Source organism: Leucoraja erinacea, chromosome 17 (genome assembly GCF_028641065.1).
Source record: "Leucoraja erinacea ecotype New England chromosome 17, Leri_hhj_1, whole genome shotgun sequence".
In the NCBI taxonomy this organism is placed as follows: Eukaryota; Metazoa; Chordata; class Chondrichthyes; order Rajiformes; family Rajidae; genus Leucoraja; species Leucoraja erinaceus.
In genome coordinates this window covers 27745071-27767476 of record NC_073393.1, presented here as the reverse complement: position 1 = coordinate 27767476, position 22406 = coordinate 27745071, and the positions used below count along the sequence as shown (strand labels likewise).

The 22406-nt window shown below is 41.1% G+C and overlaps 1 protein-coding gene across 3 annotated transcripts; it reads right to left on the bottom strand.

The window, feature by feature from the left end:
* Positions 1-3912: 3912 nt before the first annotated feature.
* Positions 3913-22386, bottom strand: cenpn (centromere protein N). Of its 3 annotated transcripts, none has more exons than XM_055648873.1 (11): positions 22251-22386; positions 16839-17015; positions 14172-14217; positions 11545-11604; positions 11367-11446; positions 9571-9741; positions 6916-7017; positions 6234-6291; positions 5415-5530; positions 5022-5148; positions 3913-4699 (listed from the first exon to the last, which is right to left on the bottom strand). In XM_055648873.1, the coding sequence occupies exons 2-11, from the start codon at positions 17004-17006 to the stop codon at positions 4587-4589; spliced, it is 1041 nt and encodes a 346-aa protein (XP_055504848.1). In that variant the 5' UTR covers positions 17007-17015; positions 22251-22386; the 3' UTR covers positions 3913-4586. The 3 variants fall into 3 exon arrangements, with proteins under 3 accessions (XP_055504848.1, XP_055504845.1, XP_055504846.1); XM_055648870.1 differs by lacking the exon at positions 22251-22386 and adding an exon at positions 21331-21489; XM_055648871.1 differs by lacking the exon at positions 22251-22386 and adding an exon at positions 21217-21406.
* Positions 22387-22406: the final 20 nt, after the last annotated feature.

Genomic DNA, 22406 nt, shown 5'->3' with positions numbered 1-22406 from the left:
CAAAAACAACTGCCCTGGCAGACCCACTGTTTCTGCCTGTTCCTGTCCCACGGAAATGATTTCCACGTATCTCGACTCCATCCTATCCCCCACGGTCCAAACTCTCCCGACCTATGTCCAAGATACCTCACATGCCCTTCGTCTCTTTAATTACTTCCGCTTTCCAAGCCCCCACTCCCTCATCTTTACTATGGACGTTCAGTTACAGTACACCTCCATCTTCCACCAGGAAGCCCTCGGTTTTGTTTATGGACCGCAGAACAATCCAATTTCCCTCGCCCAGTCTGCGAGACCAAACGCAGACTGGGCAATCATTTCACGGAATACCTTTTCCCACAGATGCTATCTGATTTAATCGTCTTTTTTCCATCCTTTTCTGGTTTTCGTTCAAATCCCAATACACCAATTGTTGGCTCCTATGGGCTGAAGATACAATAGATTTCTCCTTGTGAAGAGTTTGTGACCTCCCTAATGCAGTAGTGAGCTGTAAATTGTATTATGTGGCTACCAGTTGCAACAATCTGCAAATGTTATTAACTTCTGGATGTGTGCATCCAGCATCATTGGCAAAGGCACCATTTATTACTATTTTTTTAAAGTCTTGAGATGGTGGTAATGGGACTTAATGGTCTTCTTAATTCACAGCATTTCTTCCACTGAAGGTACTGAGCGCTCGAGTAGAGTTGCATGATCTATACCCAGTGACAATTAAGAAATATATGTTTTGATGTCAATGTTTTGCTTGCTTGGAAACCCTCCCATGAACCTGCTGCCCTCATCGTTCAAGGTGGAAGAATCATGGCATTAGAAGGTACAGATGACGACAATAACTTTATTTCATAGATCGTCCCAATTTATACAGCACTATCTATGCTTTCACTATGCCCCAAAATATTTTTGAAATGTATAATGGCAAGTGTGTTGGAACATGGGGAAGGCAAGCTACAACAAATGAACATGTGATTATCTCTCATCTAACAAAGCTAAACCAGAAACAATGCATCTGGGTAACCCCAATTATTCTTCAAAATAGTGTCATAAAGTCAAACCAGAATATGGCATCACTTCTACTTTGAGAGAGGAGACATTAAACTGGAGTTGTGCACTGCTCACATCAATACTACAACAAAGTGGTCTAGACGTTTGCTCAAATCTCTACAGTGGTCAAAGATAGATTAATTTAGGCACAGGGGACTATATTATTTAGTTTATTGCCACGTGTACTTACTTAGACTTAGTTCCTCCCACTGTTGAGTGCATTGGGCAGCAAGCTTTTGCCATTCTGTTCAGTCATGTGCGACGTCTTCCACCCTCGATAGGTTAGCGCCCCGGGTTTCCAAATCTTTCTGGAATGTTCACCTCCATGTGAGTTTTGGTCGGCCTCTTTTCCTTCTTCCGTCAGGTTGCCATGTCACTGCTATCTTAAGGTGCATATTCTCGTGACATTCTAAGTACATACCCTGCAAATTTCATCCTGTGTACCTGTCCTGGCTGAGAGGACATGTACAGAGGTACAGAAAAAGCTTTTGTTGCGTGCTAATGAGTCAGCGGAGAGACAATACATGATTAAAATCGAGCCACCCACAGTGTGCAGATACCTGATAAATCAGGAGGAATCAGATATTTTTTAGATGAATGAGATTACTTCATTGAAATACAAGACCCTGAAAGGGATTGAAAGAGTCGACATGGAGGTCATTTTCATTGGTGATGAAGTTTAGAACTAGGGGAGTAAAATCCAGAGATAGGTGATTGCTGGTCGGTGTGGACTCGATAGTTGAAGGGGCCTGTTTTCATGCCGCATCTCTAAGAGTAAAAACTAAATGTCAAAATCTCAATTGGCTAAAAATCTCAATTATCATGTTTTCCTGCTCAGAGACATGGCCATTAAATGTAAAGCAGTATGGAATGAAGTACACGTAGTGGAGATGATTCATTGTTGCCATGGTTAATCTGTGGCATGTTGAACCATCTCAAGTAAATAAAAAGCCTCCAATCATCCCTCTTTCTCCCCCAACCTATTTCCTCCGCTAGGTTTGCTGTATTTCAAAAGCACATGGACAATGTATCAAAACTGGCTCGTCCTCGCTCAGTAGTTTGAACACTTCTCTTAAGGAGACATAACATTTTCTGCCCATGATAAAGAAACCAGAGATCAAGCAAGCACAAGAATTTATTATCCAAAGGCTTATCATGCAAATAATTTCAATAATTTTAACAATACTTTAAAGTATAGTCAGAACAGACAAGCCAAACTGGATTTCAGTTCAACCTCAAAAGTAGAAGGAAAATTAAGCATCACTTTTGCTCCAATTAATGTTTCAGACTGTATATAAAAAAGCTTTATCAAGGTGGTCCAGATTTTCATCAATAGAGACTTTATGTCCAATATCATAACTGATGCACAAAGTAATCCAAGCAGTGAGCAAGGGAGGACCTGGGTCAATTCTTCAGCTTGTACAGTTAGTAATATTTGCAAATTGCCTTCAAGCCAAGAATTAAAAAGACAAATTGTAGAGGTTCCAGTTTGGATTGCTATCAGCACATTGAATTAACTGTGCTGAACTCAGCTGTTATTCTTATGGAAACTGAATAGGATCCTATTCAGTGCCAAGACTAGAAAGCATAGATAGCCACAGGACAAAAGTTCACAAAATTAGCATTTGCATGGCTTCCATCAAAAATTAAACACAAGAATCCCATTCAACATGGTAAAAAAAAGTAAATCACGCCGGGCGTACCTTGCATGACAAGTTTGGAAATAATAGATTCAAGTACTGATTACTTTTTGTTGAGATCCACTAACTAGTCAAAGAATTATTCTATGTGCGGAAAATCTGCTATTTCACATTAAACTAAAAAATAAAGGCTTTTTATTTGTGGTGGGTTGGGGGTGGGTGGAGGGAATGTTTCCTAAAACACATTATTCTCTTAAACCGTCTGCTTTCTTTCTAATCACAAATTTGAACTGTAGACAATTACATTCCAACCCACAAATTCAGAGTTTGACAGCAGGCAGAATTGAAATGGCATGCAACCATTTATTCCCCCAAATCTACTGACTTAGAGTTTCTGTAAGCAGAAAATTCCATGGCAGTAAAGCTTTGATTGAATGTCACAATTCTCCAGTTATTGTTCAATATCTAAATATAAATTGTCCTTAGGCGCTGATGCTAGTATGTTGAATTTCACAAGAGTCTAGCTTAAAAATGCTGTCAGAAAATTAGGGGAGACGGGGGAAGAGAAAAAATTGGTATATTAGTGGAAAAAAATCATGGAACATCATCATTTGGTGATCTTAAAATCAAAAGTAGATAAAGTACAATCAGACACCATTGCAAAAGTAAGCTGAAGCCAGGGAAAATATTTTAAAACCAAGAGAATTGATTTTCTTAATTCAGCTAAAATTGTAGATTAACTAAATTAGTGTAAAATCAATGATACTGAAAATATGACTGGCCTGGAGACCAATGAAGTATTCATTTAAAATAAAGCAGCTGTAAAATATCACCATTTAACAATAGGTCAGGTCATCCTGCATGACTGAAGTACTACTACAATGCTCCTTACTTGAATCTGATTGTTAAGATTACGAGGGCAGAGGATGTTTCATTATTTTTAAGGGTGGAAGATGCAAGAATGCCAAATTTAATAATTAATTTCAGAGGTTCAAGCATTGTGATTTGGAAGGATGGGGTGGTGGATGGACAGGTTGGTAGAAGAACATTTGCAGGTACATTCTCAGAAAAATAACAATTTCATACAGTGACAGCAAGGTCACTATGTCCCAGAGGGCTCTGAACTAATGAGGCACACACAAAAACACAACCTTTGCAATAGGGACCAAAAGCCAAGTTTGTATCCAGCAAGTTCCCATGAATGCCCAAGTCAAAATGATCAGGTTTTTGTTAAAAAAAAAAGTGATGCTGATAAGTGAGGGGTTAGCTCGTCCACTGGGAATTATTCCCCAGTATTTCTCAAAAGAGCAGCCACGGGATCTTTTCCATTTGCTGAGCCCAGATTCTGTTTATAGTTTTATTTAAAAGAAGGCACCCCAAACAATACATAACTCGCATAGCATTGCACTGACATGTCTGCCTAGATTTTTGTGCTTAAGTCTCTAGAATGATTAGTGCGCTATGAACTACAAGGCAATCATTTAATTAAAGTTTATATCAGTAACAAATGTTACTCCTTTGGGGTGGGAATGATTATGATGACAGGTCCTCGAACCTGGAACAAGCACTATTACACACCCAGTCTGAACAGTTATTTCAATGGGCTATTTACCTCTAACCTAAATACCACACTATCTTGCTTGTGCCAAGGGGAACCCAAGAGTAGGGGAAAAAACCTTGCCTTCAAATGAATAAACTGTTCCCACAAGAAACATTACGCCAGTAAAAAGGAATCCATGAACTGCTTTCCTCAGGTTATTAATTTCAAAATATTCACTTAATTCATGATGTGCAAAATTTTGGTTAACACACAGGGGCTATCAAAAGGCATATTACAACACAGGAGAACAGATTTTTCCATTGGAAACATACAAGTATTTACAGAATACCCTTGGACTTAAACCAGAGTTAAGGGGCTGATGAATTATGCCCAGCAGTCCTTTTGTCTGTTATCTTGAAATAATTTTTCCCCTTTTCTGGTATGCTGCTGAACATGGTTGAAATGGGAACATCAGCAATCCCTTGAAAAACAAACATACAAAATTGCCATGTTTATTATCAAATAAAAATATCAAATATTCTTCATTTTTTTAACCTATTGCTTTCAAACAGAACAGGCAAAAATAAATTTACAAGTGAAGCTTGAAATATTTAAAAATGAGCCTCAGCAACATGAAACTCAATATGCACAGGGATTTTGTGTTAAGTACGGTTGTGAAAAATGATTTTTGCGGTATTGGAAGTCAGTACTAAAGGAGATTCCGCATTAGTTTTATTACAAATGAGGGGTAAAAGAAAATAAACATACACGAGGTGATGAACGTAAGAATGTGATATACCTACCCAATTCTGGTAGTGCTCTCAATGACTCAAGAACATTTGGACTAGAAAATTTTGCCACACAACGGAATGGTTTATTTCTGTCTGATAAAGTCTCTGTGTTGCGTTCATCCCTAAAGGCAGTTTGCAGCTGATAGAAGAATACACAACATATTAGAAGTAGTTAACAAAACAGCTGGAAAATCAAAGCAGTGTTGCATCTTTTTCTTTTATGAAATATTTTCTCGATACTACACTGGGAGAAGAAAACTGTCCGATTCTTGCTGCTGGGCACCCATCAGCACCTTCCTGCTGATATTATTCTTGGTCAACACTGGTTTCAGCTGATCAAAGGCTTTTGAACAAAACATACACTAAAACAAATATATCAATATCAAAATGTCATTCAGTACATACCCTGTAGTGAACCACCTCCAGTGTTGGTAGTGATCCTTCTCCAAATGCTGCCGTCGTTAATCTTTTGGCCTCTTCTTTCTCTCTGAGATGTTCTACAGATATCCTCTCATCTTGTGCTAATTGGGGAAAGATTGGGGACAAAAATAAAAGAGCAAGTTAACGATTTCCAATAGTCTGACTTTTCCCAAGAGAAACGAGGACCTTAGCCAAAACATTTAACTCAACTTTTGTTGAAGAGATCCTTTAGAGTTAATGAAGGATTATAACGTACAAATCACTGACTCCTTCAAACAAAAGGCCACTATCGTTTTAGCACATATCTGGCGTGGAAGGATCTCCTAACATTCCACTGTTATTTTTCTCTAATCTGTGTAATGATGTATACTAATACATAAATGGCCCAAAGGCCAAGATCTCCACGGTGAATATTTGTAATTTTACAGCAAGATTAAAAGTTCCTCTTACCTGTTGAAATATGAACACAAAGATGAAGTATAACTCGCATGCATTACTAACTCAACTATGTAGATGACATCGACTAAAATGTCCTGCACTCCCAACTACAAGATATTTCTCCACAACCAAAATTTAAAAATAAAAATCCCAATCTGGAATACCAGCACAAGAACCAACAAATACTGGAGCACAGTCGTCCATCTCAGAATGTCAAAATACAATATTGAGCAATTACGAGGTTTTATTTTTACTTCACAGTTAGGATAATTTTCAGGAATTCAGCACGGCAATGTTTCACTTTCAACACTTTAACTGATGTTACAATGAGAATAATGTGCACAGAAATAATAAATAAAACAATACCAGAGTCCTGGCTGGAGTTTAGCTGTTGTAGAGGTTTCCTGTGATGTACACATAGCGCCTGAAATTAAATTAAAGAGAATATAAAATACCTATAACAAGTAATTTTAACAAATTAAAGCTTAAAGGTGCTTGAGAGGATATCATTTGGAAGAGTTATTTAAAGAGTCAAATGTCAAAATGACCAGACTAAACGGCCTGTCCCACTAGGGCGTCACGCAGATGGCGCGCAAAGATTTTGTACATCCCAAAATCCTGGAGTGCCGTGTGCGACTGGCTACGTCACCACGCACGCATCACGACGCGTAAATGATGTCGTGTAAATTACGCTCAAATGACGCCAAGTGGGACAAGCCCTTTAGGAATTTAATGGAGTGAGATTTCCTTTATTATAAATATGTTGAACAGATACTGTAGGCAACAGTAGCTTTAAAACAGAGTAAATGATCCTGTTTTACACTATCCCTGAATGACACAATTACTGCCGCTACTGATCAGAATCAGTATAATCTGACAACAGATGCAATGTTTGACTCATTGTAACTGGGTGTTTTCTTTGGAGGAGTTGGGAAGGCAAAGAGGGGACATGAGTTGATGTTTTTTTTTTTAAATGTCAAGGCAAAGTAAATCAATCCCGCTCAAAATTATGGAACTTGCCATGAGAGAATATAATGCTTTGCATTACCGGGTTAAATCTTTTAAAAGCGATATCTCGGAGGGAATACAAGCAATGACCTCGAAGATCCAACTCCTTGAGCATGTCGTGTTCAGTTGCAACAACCAGAGCCTATAAATACAATTAAGCCAATTTAAGAAAGGGCAACTTTTTGTTAAGCTTGCGCCCAACATATGTAGAACAAACCAAAGTCTAAGCAGCAAACTCAAATAACAGTTCATGCCAAAATAGTATGACAAGTGGATAAATGGGATTCAGTCATATGAAAAATAGCTAAAGTTTCAATATATACTGAAACTGCCTTAACACATTAATTAAAGAAATAATTAAAATCACACTCAGAGGTTTGTACACCAACCCACTCAACCGATTGGACACCAATTGCAAGGAATAAATGTAGGTGCATTTGCTTTCTACAAAATGATTATCTGCACTTTAAGCATTGTTTCTCCATTGTTACCTTTTTATAATGTTAAACAGAAGAGTAAAGCATTTGTTACAAATCCGCTAAAAGGTCAGAAAGGTTAGAATATTTGGAATAAAATTATACTCAAATTTCATCTCCAAAGATAAGCAGCTAACTACAATGAAAGAAAAAGAATTGTAAAAGGAACAGCTTGCTTATCTTTATTATCAAGTTTCATTCCCCGCAAGATAGGTTTAAAACATTGGAGAATTTAGTAAACAAAATACTAAATACTCAATGTCATTTCAAATTAAGATATCAAATTGCATTTATATCTTCAACAAACAAAACTGGCCCCACCACCTTTTTTTAATTCAACAAAGTTTTAGATTGGCAAGGGTGGTGCCTCTTTGGCTTGTGTTCTTAGTGACCAGGTGGAGACACCAGACCAGAGGTGTCACCATCTATGCCAGGAATGGCTAGTCAGGACTATTGGATTTTCACATCTCTGCCTAAGAACAGTAACACTTATTGGAGAACTCAACAGGACTGGTTCTGAAGGTTCCCCATCTTAACATCTCGGGCATTCTATAGATGACCACTGTCTCAAAAACACAGATGATTCAACAGCATATATCAATCAACAAGGTCCATCTTGGTGTGTGGCAGTGGGTGATCAAATTGTTGCATTAGTAACCTACAGACCAGAGCTCAAATCCTACCACGCTAGCTTTAGGATTTAAATTCATGTGATTATCTAGAATTAAAAAAGTTAACAGCAAAAATAAAAAACAATAGCGCGGTCATGTTGGAAATCTGAAATAAAAACAGAGAATATTGAATCAGGCACCTTCTGCAGAGGGAGAAAGGTTGATATTTCAGGTCACTGACCTCTGTTTCAAAAGTGATGAACTGAAATGTTAAACTGTTTTGCACCACAAATAATGCTAGAGCTGTTGAATATTTCCAATTGTCTGCTTTTATTTCATATTTACAGCGGTATTTTGTATTTTTAAATTACTAATTGCAAATTGAGTTTTTTTTTAAATTCATGTTGATAACAGATCAAATTCCAGAGCCAAATTCAGAGACAATTCTAGGAGAGGCTGTCTCTGGATCTCTGGATTATTAACCCAGGCTTCATCATTACCAGTAATTGAAGTGCTACATCACTCCCATACACAATGCTGCATGGTGTAGCATATTGTACAACACTGATGATTAACCTGCTTTATTTCCGTAGGTCAGCAAGATTATTGTGAAGATTGGATAAAGAACTGATGTCATTGATCTGTAATGGTAATTGTCTTTCTGCACAAGCTGCCCAATCTGCTGAATAAGCTCTATTTTTATAATTATTTGCAATGATGGCCAAAAACCTACCATTTTTTTAGAAATTCATATGGCTCAATTATGATCTTCAGACAATTCCTTCCTCAGGGAAAAGGTGCCACCCGCATCTTGTTTGCTCAACAAGTGACTTCAATTCAATAATGCAAAATACTTAAAACGGTTCAGCAAGCTGCTCAGTTCAAGGACAATTAGATTGGTAATGAATAAATTGCCAAGACACGAGGGCCTGAGCTATAGGGAGAGTGTGGGCACGCTAGGACTTTATTTCTTGGCACGCTGGATTAGGGGAGATCTTATAGAGGCGTATAAAACCATGAGCGGAATAGATAAGGTGAATGCAGAGTCTTTTACCAGAGTTGAAGAATCAAAAACACGATGACATAATTTTAAGGCGATTGGGGAAAGATTTAATAAGAAAAAAGTGGCTCCCTTTTTCACACACACGAGGGTGGTGGGTATATGGATCAAACTGCAGGAGGAGGTAGCTGAGGCAGGCGCTATAGCATAACTTAAGAAATATTTGGACAGGTACAGCAAAGGTTTAGAGGGATATGGGCCAAACGTTGGCAGGTAGGTCGAGTATAGATGGGCGTTTTGATCGACGTGGGCATGTTATGCACAAGGGCCAATTTTCATGCTGTCTGACTGCGACTCCAAATACTGATCTTACCAGTAAGGCCCAGAAAATGAATCTTGGAAGCTGTATAATTTGTAATCAACCATAAAAGCGTAAATTCTTTCAGAAAACGATGCAGAGATTGAACTTGGAATAACTGCTCTCCATGCCCCTACCTTTATTTGTTAGTATGTTGAGAGACATAAATGAGAAATTATACTGGAATAAAAATGGGAGTCAAAGCAGCAGATTCCAATGTAATCCAGTTTATAGGCAAAATACTTCTTACCTGAGAAACATACACTCTGAACTGTGCAGCAAGATTAGCCATGAAAACATAAGGAGTCTGTGGGTAGTAGACTGCAAATGAAGCTCTTTGCTGGTTAGGTGGGGAATGTCGTTTACCCCAAGCAATTCTGATCCAGACAGCGTCCCCATGTTCTACGATGTTAACCATGATCTAAGGAAGCCACAAAATGAAATTTATAAAACATATGATAAAACTAATACCACAAATATTAAGTAAACTAGCCAGCAAACTTAAATGAAAATGGACATGCAGTTTGCTAGATTGGAAAAAAAAAAGTTGCTTTTTAAAAACTCCATGCTTCGTACAACGAAAATAACCCAATATCAAACATTTGTAACCAATACAAAACCAGTAATATTGGATATTGATTAGGCAATCATCTTTTGCCACTTGGTATTATTACTAAATGCCAAATATTCTGTCAACGGGCACTGCAGTTCAAACTGAAATGTGAAGTGCTTCTAGAAAACAAACTGGCATTATCACATTGTTATTTCACGAAAACATTCCAGCCAATCTGCACAGAGCCAATTTGTGCATAGAGTGATGTGATAAATATTGTTTTATTAGGTGTTTTGCCATGTTGTTTGAAGGAGAAACATTGGCTTGGATACCAAGAACAATTCCTCCATTCTTCTGAGAAAAAACAGTGTGGGATCTTTCCTGTCAACTCAATGAAACAGATGGCACCTCCAATAGCAAAACACCCCTTCCCTTCCAGCCTTGAATGGATTTGTTGCTGGAGCAGAACAATAACTTTGACTGAAATGCTAATATAAATCCATGTCACAAGTTTCATTGCATCTTCGTGTAAATGGCAATGATAAACCAATATCAATAAATTCATCACCAAATTGCCACCAATCTTTGCCATCTCCCAATGCCATCCCTGTGATAAATAGTGTCCACAAACATGTACATCTCAAAGTTGATGGATGAGCTCTGCAATGCAGCCAAACATTGCAAGTATTTATCGGAGGGCAGTGGAAATTCTGCTATTCTCCAGGAATTATGTGGGGGGAAAAAATCAGCCCAATGAAATTAAGACAGATCTGTCCTCTTACTGATGCAGTGAGTTCACACTTTTGAACGTAGAGGGAGAGCTTCAATGCAGAAAGGCAAGGATGGATGTAATTTTCAATTTAATTAAACACATTTGTTTTATATTTTTAAATGTTTAACAAAATCAATTAAAAACTATTTTTAAAAAATAATTCCATCAGTTTATTGGATTTTCATTTAAAAACATTCAGTTGATAATACAATCGATTTTGTTTCTCAATGTGGTGGACATTCTGTTAGAAGCATTTGAAGTCCTTGACAGCCTCACTGCCAATAGAATCCTGGTGATATGACATAGACAGCTGTCAAGTTTTGTTATCAGCTATTTTTGGGAGCATGCCAATGATCTCTTTTCTGTAGTCTGAAGAATTCAGATTCAATTTAATTGTCATTGTCAGAAGGCAGGTACGGGGTACCTCAAGAAGGGTCTCGACCCGAAACGTCACCCATTCCTTCTCTTCAGACATGCTGCCTATCCCGCTGAATTACTCCAGCATTCTTCAATTTAAACCAGCATATGCCGTTCTTTCCTACACATCTCTCTTCTGAAACCTGCCAGAATCTTAAAAGCATATCCCTGGTCTGATGGCTTCACACAATGCTGTCAGGTTTGGAACAGCTTTGGAGAACAAGGTACCACAAGCAGACCGGAACCGTAAAGCTCACAACTGGCACAATAACTGATCTCCAATTTGTTAAGCTTTGCAACTTACATTTCTTATGAGCATTTCGAGATTTTTTTTAAACTTCTTTCTGAAGACGTCAAAGTCAAATAATGTTGCTTCTTCTACACCTGAAAAGGAAACAAGGAGTTCTGACTCGGCAACAGATAAGGAGCAGCTAAATGTAGTGAAAACACAGAGCCGTGGCTGAGTAAAATAATTTTCTCACCGTTTGAATTAAACATTTGATAGGTACCCCATCTTCTTTTTTGAGGATACCTACAATTATCTAAAAAGACAAACCAATCAAAAAAAAACATTGTGAAAAGAAAACATGGACATTTTAATCTTATTTTCTTTTTAATGAGTAACTTGCCATTTAAACAAGATTTCCAACATCCTATTTCCTTACACTCTAGCCACAAGGGAATGAATTCAACTGTTTCTCATCAAGTTTTACAAATGGATGCACAGCATTGAGTTTAATGGTAGTCAATCAGTATAGTAAAATACACCAGTCATTGGCAGATTTAAAAAAGAACTTGCACACCAAAGACCATCTGCAGTATAACTTACAACACAATCAAATATCTTTCCCAACCCCCGGCCATTCCATCTTCTCCCCAGTCCCGTCAGTCAGAAGATAGAGAAGCTTGGAAGTGCAACCACCACACTCAGGAACAGCTTCTTTTCTGCCATAGAGGGAGTGCAGAGACGGTTCACCAGACTGATTCCTGGGATGTCAGGACTGTCTTATGAAGAAAGACTGGATAGACTTGGTTTATACTCTCTAGAATTTAGGAGATTGAGAGGGGATCTTATAGAAACTTACAAAATTCTTAAGGGGTTGGACAGGCTGGATGCAGGAAGATTGTTCCCGATGTTAGTCCAGGACAAGGGGTCACAGCTTAAGGATAAGGGGGAAATCCTTTAAAACCGAGATGAGAAGAACCTTTTTCACACAGAGAGTGGTGAATCTCTGGAACTCTCTGCCACAGAGGGTAGTTGAGGCCAGTTCATTGGCTATATTTAAGAGGGAGTTAGATGTGGCCCTTGTGGCTAAGGGGATTAGGGGGTATGGAGAGAAGGCAGGTACGGGGTACTGAGTTGGATGATCAGCCATGATCATATTGAATGGCGGAGCAGGCTCGAAGGGCCGAATGGCCTACTCCTGCACCTAATTTCTATGTTTCTATGTTATCAGACTTCTGAACGGTCCTTCCATAAGCGAAGGTGCAGTCCAATTCTCCTCTACCTCATTGCAAACATTTGGACTTTTGTCTCTGGAAGTATTACACTATAAAGTTGAAATTCTGCACTTTCCCTTTCCCCCTCCCTATTGTACTTGTAGTAGCCATTTAGCTTAACTCGGTATGTTATAACTGCAATCATGTACCTTTAATTCATCTGCCTGTAATTATGCAGGATTTATGCTTAGTCTGGGGCGTGGTTTGTGGCTAGGATCTGGTGCAGACTCCCTAGAAGCTAGTTTAGTTTGAAGAAGAATGGGGGAGAGGTCATAGCTTTCGACCATGCACGAGCAAGACCACGATTGAATTTAAATGTACTTATACAGGGATAAGATTGGATGAATATCTTACTGTTTTTAGTACTACACTAAAAAAACTATTAATCAAGAGACTGTTTGGAAGATTTATCTATTGACGGCATTGAATGTCTCGTGGAGAGCTTGTGGGTGCGTATTGATTACTTCTAATCCCGTCTTCAATGACTAAAAGACTAGTGACTAAAAGACTAAATCCTTGAAACTATATAAAAATGCCATTACAGTACTTGAGTTTGGCCTGATTGTATTGATGCATACATCAATCTGATTTGATCAGATGGCATTCAAAACAAAGCTTTTCACTGTTGTTCAGTATCATAATAATAAATCCAACCCTAAACAAAAGCGGCCAGACTCTGGTGCCCCTAACAGCAATACACTAAGTTTTAATGCATTTTTAACAAAATCCCCTTTCACCATTATACAAACTGTAATAACTTTTACTGTTTGCTCCCATCGATATATTAAAAACTCTGATCTTGTATGTTGATGCATGTGTGTGTTTGTTTGTGTATAATGACATCTTCTCGAAAAATCTACGCAGTAACGATAACATTTTTATATATTCCTGGGCTGGGCAGGAATATATAAAATTATTATCATTACACCGGGACTCCGATGCTGGGCTGGGTGTCCAACGTTGTGTCTCGGACGTTGGGCTGCTTCGGGTTCCTCCGAAAATTGTGTCCTGTTGGAAACCTCCGCCGGCCATCCTCAGCTCTAGTAAAGACGCAATGGTGCAGGAAGGGGCGGTCCATTCCGGTGAGTGACAGGGGAAGAGACTAAACCGCGCGGCACTGAACGGCAGGAGAAGAGATCGATCTGCGCACGCGCGGGTTTTAAGATTTTTTAAAATCTCGCTAACTGTTACGACATTCAACTGATCGGAACGAAACGGTGCAATCGCAGCATAGGAGAACGGTGAGTAAACTGGCGAAAAATCGTAACGTTACCATGAACCGCAAATAGAAAGACCGCACAAATCGGAAGATGACAAGATCAGTTTTAGTTATGCACTAGACCAAGTGGGACCCGTTGGTGGGGGGGGGGGGGGGGGGGGGGGGGGGGGGGGGGGGGGGGGGGGGGGGGGGGGCGCGTCACAATTCAGATTCACAACTGAATGCTGTGAATCTTTCCATCTTTTAAACATTAATAATTTTTATATTTGATAACACTTCATGCAGAACATAAAGCAGAATAACTGCCTCTGGCACGAGGGCAAACTGGAAAAAATAATAATTACAATGACATAGATTCAATTAGGCAATGATAAGGAAAGTAATACTTACAAATAATTTCTAAATCTGCAACTTGTGTGAGAGTTACTCCAATATTCTAGAATAAAAGTCGAGACATGTATTAAAAAATGAAGTTCCATAAAATCTTTCACTGTTCTAGAAACAAATGAGCATACAACACGCATCACCAGAAAAGGCAGCACCGTGGTACCACTGATAGAGCTGCTTCCACACACCACCAGCAAACCACCAGATTCAATCCTGACCTCGGGCGATGCACATGTTTTTTTGACTATGTGGGTTTACTGTAGGAGCTCAAGTTTCAAAGACGTGTTGATTGTAGGTTAATTGGCCTCTAAAATTTGACCCTGATGTATAGAGGGAGGATGAAAAAGTAGGATATTATGGAAAGGGTGATCGATGGTTGGTGTGGTCTCGGTGTGGTGAAGGGCCTGTTTCCACGCTGTTTCACTAAAAACACACTGAGTGTCTAAAAAAACAACAACACTCAAAATGTACAGTTGGATGATTGCAAACAGCAAATTCCGGTAGGCGGCGCGACTCTCGTCAGCAGCGGCCTCTGCAGCCCGTCCGCGTTTTATTATTTTTTGTCTATGTTTATATGTAGTTTTTGTTATTTTTTGTTGGGGTGTGTGTGTGGGGGGGTGGGAGGGAGGGGGTAACTTTTAAATCTCTCCCTGCACTGGAGACCCGACCTTTTCTTGTCGGGTCTCCGTTGTCGTTGGGGCTGCAATGAGGAGCGGCCTCCAACAGAAGAAGCCGGGGACTCTGGTGCCGACTCACCTCACCGTCGCGGAGCTGGCCGAGTCCAGAGCGGGTGGAGCGGTGGTGGAGCGCTGCACTGCTGCCCGACCTCTGGAGATTCGGAGGCTGCAACTGCGGGTTTGGCGGAGGGTCTGGAGGGAGACTGCTTTTCAGGGCTCCTGCAACGGCGACTTCTCCCGCCCGAGTTGCGGGGTCGAAGAGCTCCTGGAGCGGGGCCTAACATCACTGCCCCGCGCGGCTTGGAATGGCCGCGGGACTCTGCGAGCGCCTGCCGGGGGCTCCAACATCAAGACCCGGTGTGCGACCTCGCACCACCCGGCGGGGCTTTAATGGCCGCGGGACAATCGCCATCGCCAGCTGGGGGCTTTGACTTTGACTCTGTCATCGGGGGGAAGAGTGCAGTGGAGAGATAAGTTTTTTTTTGGCCTTCCATCACAACAATGTGATGGATGTTTATGTAAAATGTAAATTATGTTGTGTCTGGGGTCTATTTGTTTGTAATGTATGGCTGCAGAAACGGCATTTCGTTTGGACCTCAAGGGGTCCAAATGACAATTAAATTGACTATTGACTTCTAAATTATTTCAAATGCATTATTTGCCATAACAGCAATCACAGATCATTGACTGGTTTCATTCAGTGAGGAAAGATCAATTCATGACAAAAATTCCTGGAACTGATTATACGGTTTACAGGCATGCATGTTTATTAACTCTTATTTCTGAATGTGTTCCTGCACCACTCCATCATGAGAAAATGAAAGAGGGGAAAGTTAGAACAGGTAAAGATTTCCCGCTCTTGCAAAAATGACTATTGGTTGCTTTCTGCTTAATTTCTTTGCACATTACCCTGACTGGGAAACCATTGAATCCTGAATTAATTTTTACGGAGGAAATTGAACAATATTGTACCATATAGTAAGCAGCTTGGTCCTGGGTAAGAATTAGTAAATCTAAAAATGCCTTTCATCTTTAACTAACCTTACCATTTTTACCAGCTTTAGGTTATCTAGAAATATTATTGTTTTCTTCTTTGTTTCTCCAAAGATGATGTTTCATAGTGAAGCATAATTTCATGGCAAACACAAGAAACGGCAAGCGCTGGAGTCTGGAGCAACAGCAAATTTGCAATAAGAACTCAGCGGGTCAAGCAGCATCCGTGGGAGGGGTGGGAAAGAATTGTTAACATTTCAGGTTGAAACCTTACACTAATGGTTCTTTCTGTCCCAGGTTCTGATGGAAGAATTTTAACAAATCTTTTATCCCCACAGATGCTGCATAACCTGCAAATTAGATAATTTGTAGTAAATAATTTTATGGGAGTTAGCTCAATTATCCGGTAACCAATGGCATCCCCAATGTCTGGTTATTTTATCATGAAAATTATACAATATATTATATATAATAGTCATGAAAATTATTATATATAATTATATAATCAATGTTGTTCATTTAAAGCTATACCAGGAACCTTAATTTTTCAGCTCCTAGAAAAGGCAACTAAGTTTAACAACACTCTGCCCTCTCCTCACTATTTGCCTGCTATTTACTCCTTATAGATTAGAGATCATCTCTGGCATTCACCTTATCGAAGTAGATTAGCAACCCACAATATTACACATTTGCAATGTTTGATTGAAGTCTGCTATGACTATTAAGTGGTATGTTATAATAACATACCACTTAATAGTCATAGCAGACTTCAAAACACAGTACCTCCATTCTGACATTGTCCAGACCATGCAAGTCAGTAATTCTCAGTCATTTGAATAGATTCTAAAATTCACAAGTGCTGTTAAAATGTTTTAGATGAAAGCGTAAAGAATGAGAATGACACTAGCCTATAGTAGTTTGTCAGCTGTAGAAATCCAACTCATCCGTCTTGCAACAGAATATCATTCATTATCCACCATCAAGCCACTTTATACAATACCTTGCAAAGGGCAGCTAACTGCAAAATTAGGTCCTTTCTTGTGTTTCTGGTGAATTCCACGCTTTGAAGTTGTCTTTCAGACAAAATATCCCAGGATTTCAACAAGTTGGGGAAATCACCCATTCGAAACCTCGAAAGCACCTTAACAATGTATTCCGACCCATCCATCTCCCGAACCTTTATGACAAAACATTTACAAAATAAAATCAATTAAGATGTAAGAAAGCAAACACTTACATTGTGTGCCAAGTGTTACTCTATCATAGAGGCAATCTCTCCAAATTGTCAGGCTTAGGTTTATTAGATGAGTTTATATATTATTGTCACATGTACCAAGCTACAGTAAAAAGCTTTTTATGTTCGGTGCTATCCAGTCAACAAGACAATTATACATGATTACAAACAAGCCACCCAGTGTACAGATACAGGATAAAGGGTATATTATTTAGCGCAAGTAAAAGTCTGTTTAAAGATAGCTCAAACATCACTAGTGAAGTAGTTGGTAGGTCAGGACCAAAGATCTTATAGCGGAGCAAGATGGGTTACTCTCACGCAAACGTGTAGTACGCTCATGGGCGGATTCATGGGTGATTATATGACCCATTTTAGCAACCAGCCCCCGCCATCTTGCTTCCAGCCAAAGATCGGATCTTTGTTTCCGCAGCGGGGAGAGGGAGTGCGTGGCCCAGGGCAGCGGGAGAGGGAGTGTGGGGCCCGGGGCAGCGGAGAGAAGGAGTGTGGGGCCCGGGGAGAGGGAGTGTGGGGCCCGGGGCAGCGGGGAGAAGGAGTGTGGGGCCCGGGGCAGAGGGAGAAGGTGCGGTGTGCGGCCAGGGGAGAGGGAGTGTGTGCGGCCCGGGGCAGGCAGCAGGGGAGGGAGAGGGAGTGTGCGGGGCCCGGGGAGAGGGCGTGTGGGGCCCGGGGCAGCGGGGAGAGGTAGTGTGTGGGGCCGGGGAGAGGGAGTGTGGAGCCCGGGGAGAGGGAGTGTGGGCCCCGGGGAGAGGGAGTGTGGAGAGGGAGTGTGGGGCCCGGGGAGAGGGAGTGTGTGCGGGGGGGGCAGGGGGGAGAGGGAGTGTGGGGCGGCGGGGAGAGGGAGTGTGGAGCCCGGGGCACAGGGAGAGGGAGTGGGGGGGGGTGGGGGGGGGCATAGGAGGGGGGGGGGGGGGGGGGGGACATTGTGGTGAGGGGGGGCAGGCGAGGGAGTGCGGGGGGGGGGGGGGGGGGGGATAAGGCCTAGTGCGTGTGAAGTTGTGGGGAGGTTTACAATGTTTCTTATTTAATGTCCCTTGTCTAGCCTGAAATAAAGTTCATTATTGGATCAGAAGAAATATAATTGTGTGTGTTTTTATGATTATATATATATTTATATTACATTCATGTATGTGCGTTTATAAACATTTTATTCTTTAACAAGAATTAACAGAATTATGAACTAACAGAATTATGAATCTAACCCTATATCACGTACAAAAACCTCCCCCGCAATGTCAATTACCCTGCGAGTCGGGTCGGATCCGGTTACTACAAAATCAACTCAAACACTGCTTGTGAGCCATTTAAAAAGAAATGATTTAAAAAACATTAAAAAAGACAATTACCAGAGTCAAATTTTATTCTTGACAAGAATTATTAACTGACAGAATTATGAATCTAACCCTATATCATACACACAAACTGTTGCCCCGCAACATTGATTACACTGCGAGTCGGGTTGGGTCAGGTAGGCTCCGGTTACTAAAATGGGCGGGGAAAAATGCCCAGGATCCCCTCCGTAGCGAACTACACGTCAGCCCATTGCATTTCACAGGAGTAACCTATCTTGCTCCGCTATAAGATCTTTGGTCAGGACCGCACTAACTGGTGGGAGAATGGCTATAGAAACATGGAAAATAGGTGCAAGAGTAGGCCATTCCACATTTTGAGCCAGCACCACCATTCAATGTGATCATGGCTGGTCATCCACAATCAGTACCCCATTCCTGCCTCCCCATATCCCTTGATTCCGCTAGCCCCAAGAGCTCTACCTCACTCTCTTTTGAATACATCCAGTGAATTCTGAGGCAGAGAATTCCACAAATTCAAAAAAGTATTCCTCATCTCAGTTCTAAATGGCCAATCACTTATTCTTAAACTGTGGTCCCTAGTTCTGGACTCCCCCAACATCGGGAACATGTTTCCTGCATCTAGCGTGTCCAATCCCTTAATAATTTTATATGTTTCTATAAGATGCCCTCTCATCCTTCTAAATTCCAGTGAATACAAGCCCAGTCACTCCATTCTTTCATCATATGGTAGTCCCACCACCCCAGGAATTAACCTGATCATCCTTATTGAAGACAGAACCAAAGTAGACAAAAATGCTGGAGAAACTCAGCAGGTGAGGCAACATCTATGGAGTGAAGGAAATAGGCACCGATTCGGGTTCGATTTTCCAGCATCTGCAGTTCCTTCTTAAACAGAACCAAAGTACCTGTTCAACCCATCTGCCATTTCCTTGTTCCCCATAATAAATCCACCTGTTTCTGTCTTCAAGGGACGCACATTTGTCTTAATTAATTTTTTCCTCTTCACAAACCTAAAGAAACTTTTACTATCCTCCTTTATTCTTGGCTAGCTTACCTTTGTACTTTATCTTTTCTCCCCATATTGCCATTTTAGTTATCTTCTGTTGATATTTAAAAGTTTCCCAATCCTCTATCTTCCCGCTCATCTTTGCTATGTTATAAGTCTTCCCTTTTATTTTTATACTGTCCTTAACTTCCCTTGTCAGCCACAGTCGCCTCTTACTCCCCTTAGAATCTTTCTTCCTCTTTGGAATAAAATGATCTTGCATCTACTAGATTATTCCCAGAAATACCTGCCATTGCTGGTCCACTGTCATCCCTGCTGGGGTCCCTTTCCAGTCAACTTTGGCCAGCTCCTCCCTCATGCCTCCATAGTCCCCTTTGTTCAACTGCAATACTAACACGTCCAATTTTACCTGAATTTAATTCCTTACCAACAGAACCACCCCACCCCCTCTGCCCACCTGTCTGTCTTTTCGATAGGACGTATACCGCTGAATATAGGGTGATTTCACCAAAGGTCAAATGAGCGTAGATCCCCCCTCACGTGACCGAAAATTTTAACTGGAGGACATCTCTCAGTTTGGTACATGTAAGTGAATGGGGAAACACGCACTTTCCCACCCGTTAAAAACATGGAAAACGGCCGATATTTGAGCTGAAATTTTCTGTGCTAGTCGGGGTGACCGTGAAGCACAGCGACCTAAATTTTCAGGCAAAAAAAAAGATAGAAAGTGAGGTAATTACAAGAGGGAACTGAAGGTAGAAAGCGGCGGAAGTGAACAGCTGACATTTGCCGTGGCGATTTTAAGATCCAAAATATCGGGAATTATCGCGTTTGCTCGCTGAATTTCATCAAAAGTAAGTTAATAATGCCTTACTTTTGATGAAATTCAGCGAGCAAACGCGATAATTCCCGATATTTTGGATCTTAAAATCACCACGGCAAATGTCAGCTGTTCACTTTCCGCCGCTTTCTACCTTCAGTTCCCTCTTGTAATTACCTCACTTTCTATCTTTTTTTTTGCCTGAAAATTTAGGTCGCTGTGCTTCACGGTCACCCCGACTAGCACAGAAAATTTCAGCGCAATAATCGGCCGTTTTCCATGTTTTTAACGGGTGGGAAAGTGCGTGTTTCCCCATTCACTTACATGTACCAAACTGAGAGATGTCCTCCAGTTAAAATTTTCAGTCACGTGAGGGGGGATCTACGCTCATTTGACCTTTGGTGAAATCACCCTATTCAGTTCCCAGCTCTGTTCCTCTTGCAGCCATGTATCGGTCATCCCCACATCATACTTACTAACAACTTATTCAAACCTACCAAGGTACAGTGAAAAGCTTTTTTTGTATGCCAGCTAATCTTGTCAGAACTGTTAACAATCAGTTTGAAGAAGGGTCCCAACCCGAAATGTCACCTAGCCATGTTCTCCAGAAATGTTGCCTGGCCCGCTCAGTTACTCCAGCATTTTCTACACTCTAAACTTAAGATACTTTATTCTTGATGGGGCAGTTTATCTAGCCTTTGGGTCTTTTTTTAGTGAAAAGAAAATGTAGGTGCATCCGGCACGGCTGCCATAGTATAAAAGCAAAAATAAGGTTAATTATACACAAAAAATCCCTCTTTCACACAAAGGGCGGGATATCTGTAAAGCTTCTCCTCATGAAACTATTGAGTGGTTAAAATTATTAACAAAAAAAGTTTAAAAAAAAGACATGTCATCAAGAGCACGAATTTAAAAATCCGCCTAGTGCAGAAAGATCAGATCAGCTGCAAAATGCGTGCAGCGATGGTAGGCAGGTTTTGTTTTATTTACCGGAGGAAGAGTCCGGGCAGTGGATCCGTAACCCGGGGGGTGGGCGCGGTCCGGCGTACGTTAGCGCGCTCTTGTCCGTGTACAATAAACCAACAGATGCAGCAACCGACTTACATTTGCTTGCCGGGGCTCCGGCGGCCAGGACAGGACGGAGACAGACGCCGAGCTTCCCCCCCTCCACACCCGGCAAGAGCCGCCGTTACAAATCGCCCGCGCTTTCAAACGCGCCGCTGCAAACGGCCGTCGTTCCCAGACCCAGCCCCCGCTCCTCCCAGCACAGCGCCGCCTACACTGGCGAGCGCGCAACAACCGCCTCCTCCAACGCTTGCCTCTCCTCTGTATTGAAGGCACACATGAATAAATAATTCATTTAAAAAATACAGATGAAGACACGGGGAGTTACAGATGCTGGAATCTTAGAAACACAAAGTGGCACGAAATGCATAGAGTGTCTTGCCCAGAGTATGGGGAATCGAGGACCAGATGGCAAAAGGTTTAAGGTGAAGGGGAAAAGATTTAATTGGAATCTGAGAGGTAACTTTTTCACACAAAGAGTGGTGGGTGTATGGAGCAATCTGCCAGAGCAGTTAGTTGAGGCTAGGACTATCCCAACGTTTATAAAAACAGTTCGACAGGCATGAATGAATTAAAGATACTGGTACATGAATAGGACAGGGTTGGAGGGATATGGACCAAATGATTTAACAAACATTAAAAAAAAGAAAATTACCAGTCAAATTTTATTCTTTAACAAGAATTAACAGAATTATGAACTAACGGAATTATGAATCTAACCCTATATCACACAAACTTCCCCCGCAACGTTGATTACACTGCGAGTCGGGTCGGGTAGGTTTCGGTTACTGAAATGGAGGAAATAAAATGCCCACGATCCGCTCCGTTGCGTACTACACGTCAGCCCATTGCATTCCGCAGGAGTGGCCTATCTTGCACAGCTATAGGATCTTTGGTCTGAAGAAGGGCTTCGATCCGAAACGTTGCCTATTTCCTTCGCTCCATAGATGCTGCCTCACCCGCTGAGTTTATCCAGCATTTTTGTCCACCTTTAAAACCTCGTTCACTTCAGGCTCCGCGGCGACACCGCATGTCGTTTCAGACGTCAAGGCCCACAGGCTCCGCCCGCACGTTCTCTGATTGGTTCATTCCGGAGAGCCCGCCCCATATCCTAT

Excerpts from the sequence above, each read along its gene's own strand:
- cenpn (XM_055648873.1), bottom strand. The coding sequence starts at position 17,006 with ATGGATGGGTCGGAATACATTGTTAAGGTGCTTTCGAGGTTTCGAATG. Across the intron at positions 11,605-14,171 it reads TGCAGATTTAGAAATTATTT|ATAATTGTAGGTATCCTCAA; the intron begins GTAAGTATTACT and ends TTGTCTTTTTAG. Across the intron at positions 9,742-11,366 it reads TCGAAATGCTCATAAGAAAT|ATCATGGTTAACATCGTAGA; the intron begins GTAAGTTGCAAA and ends TGGCTTCCTTAG.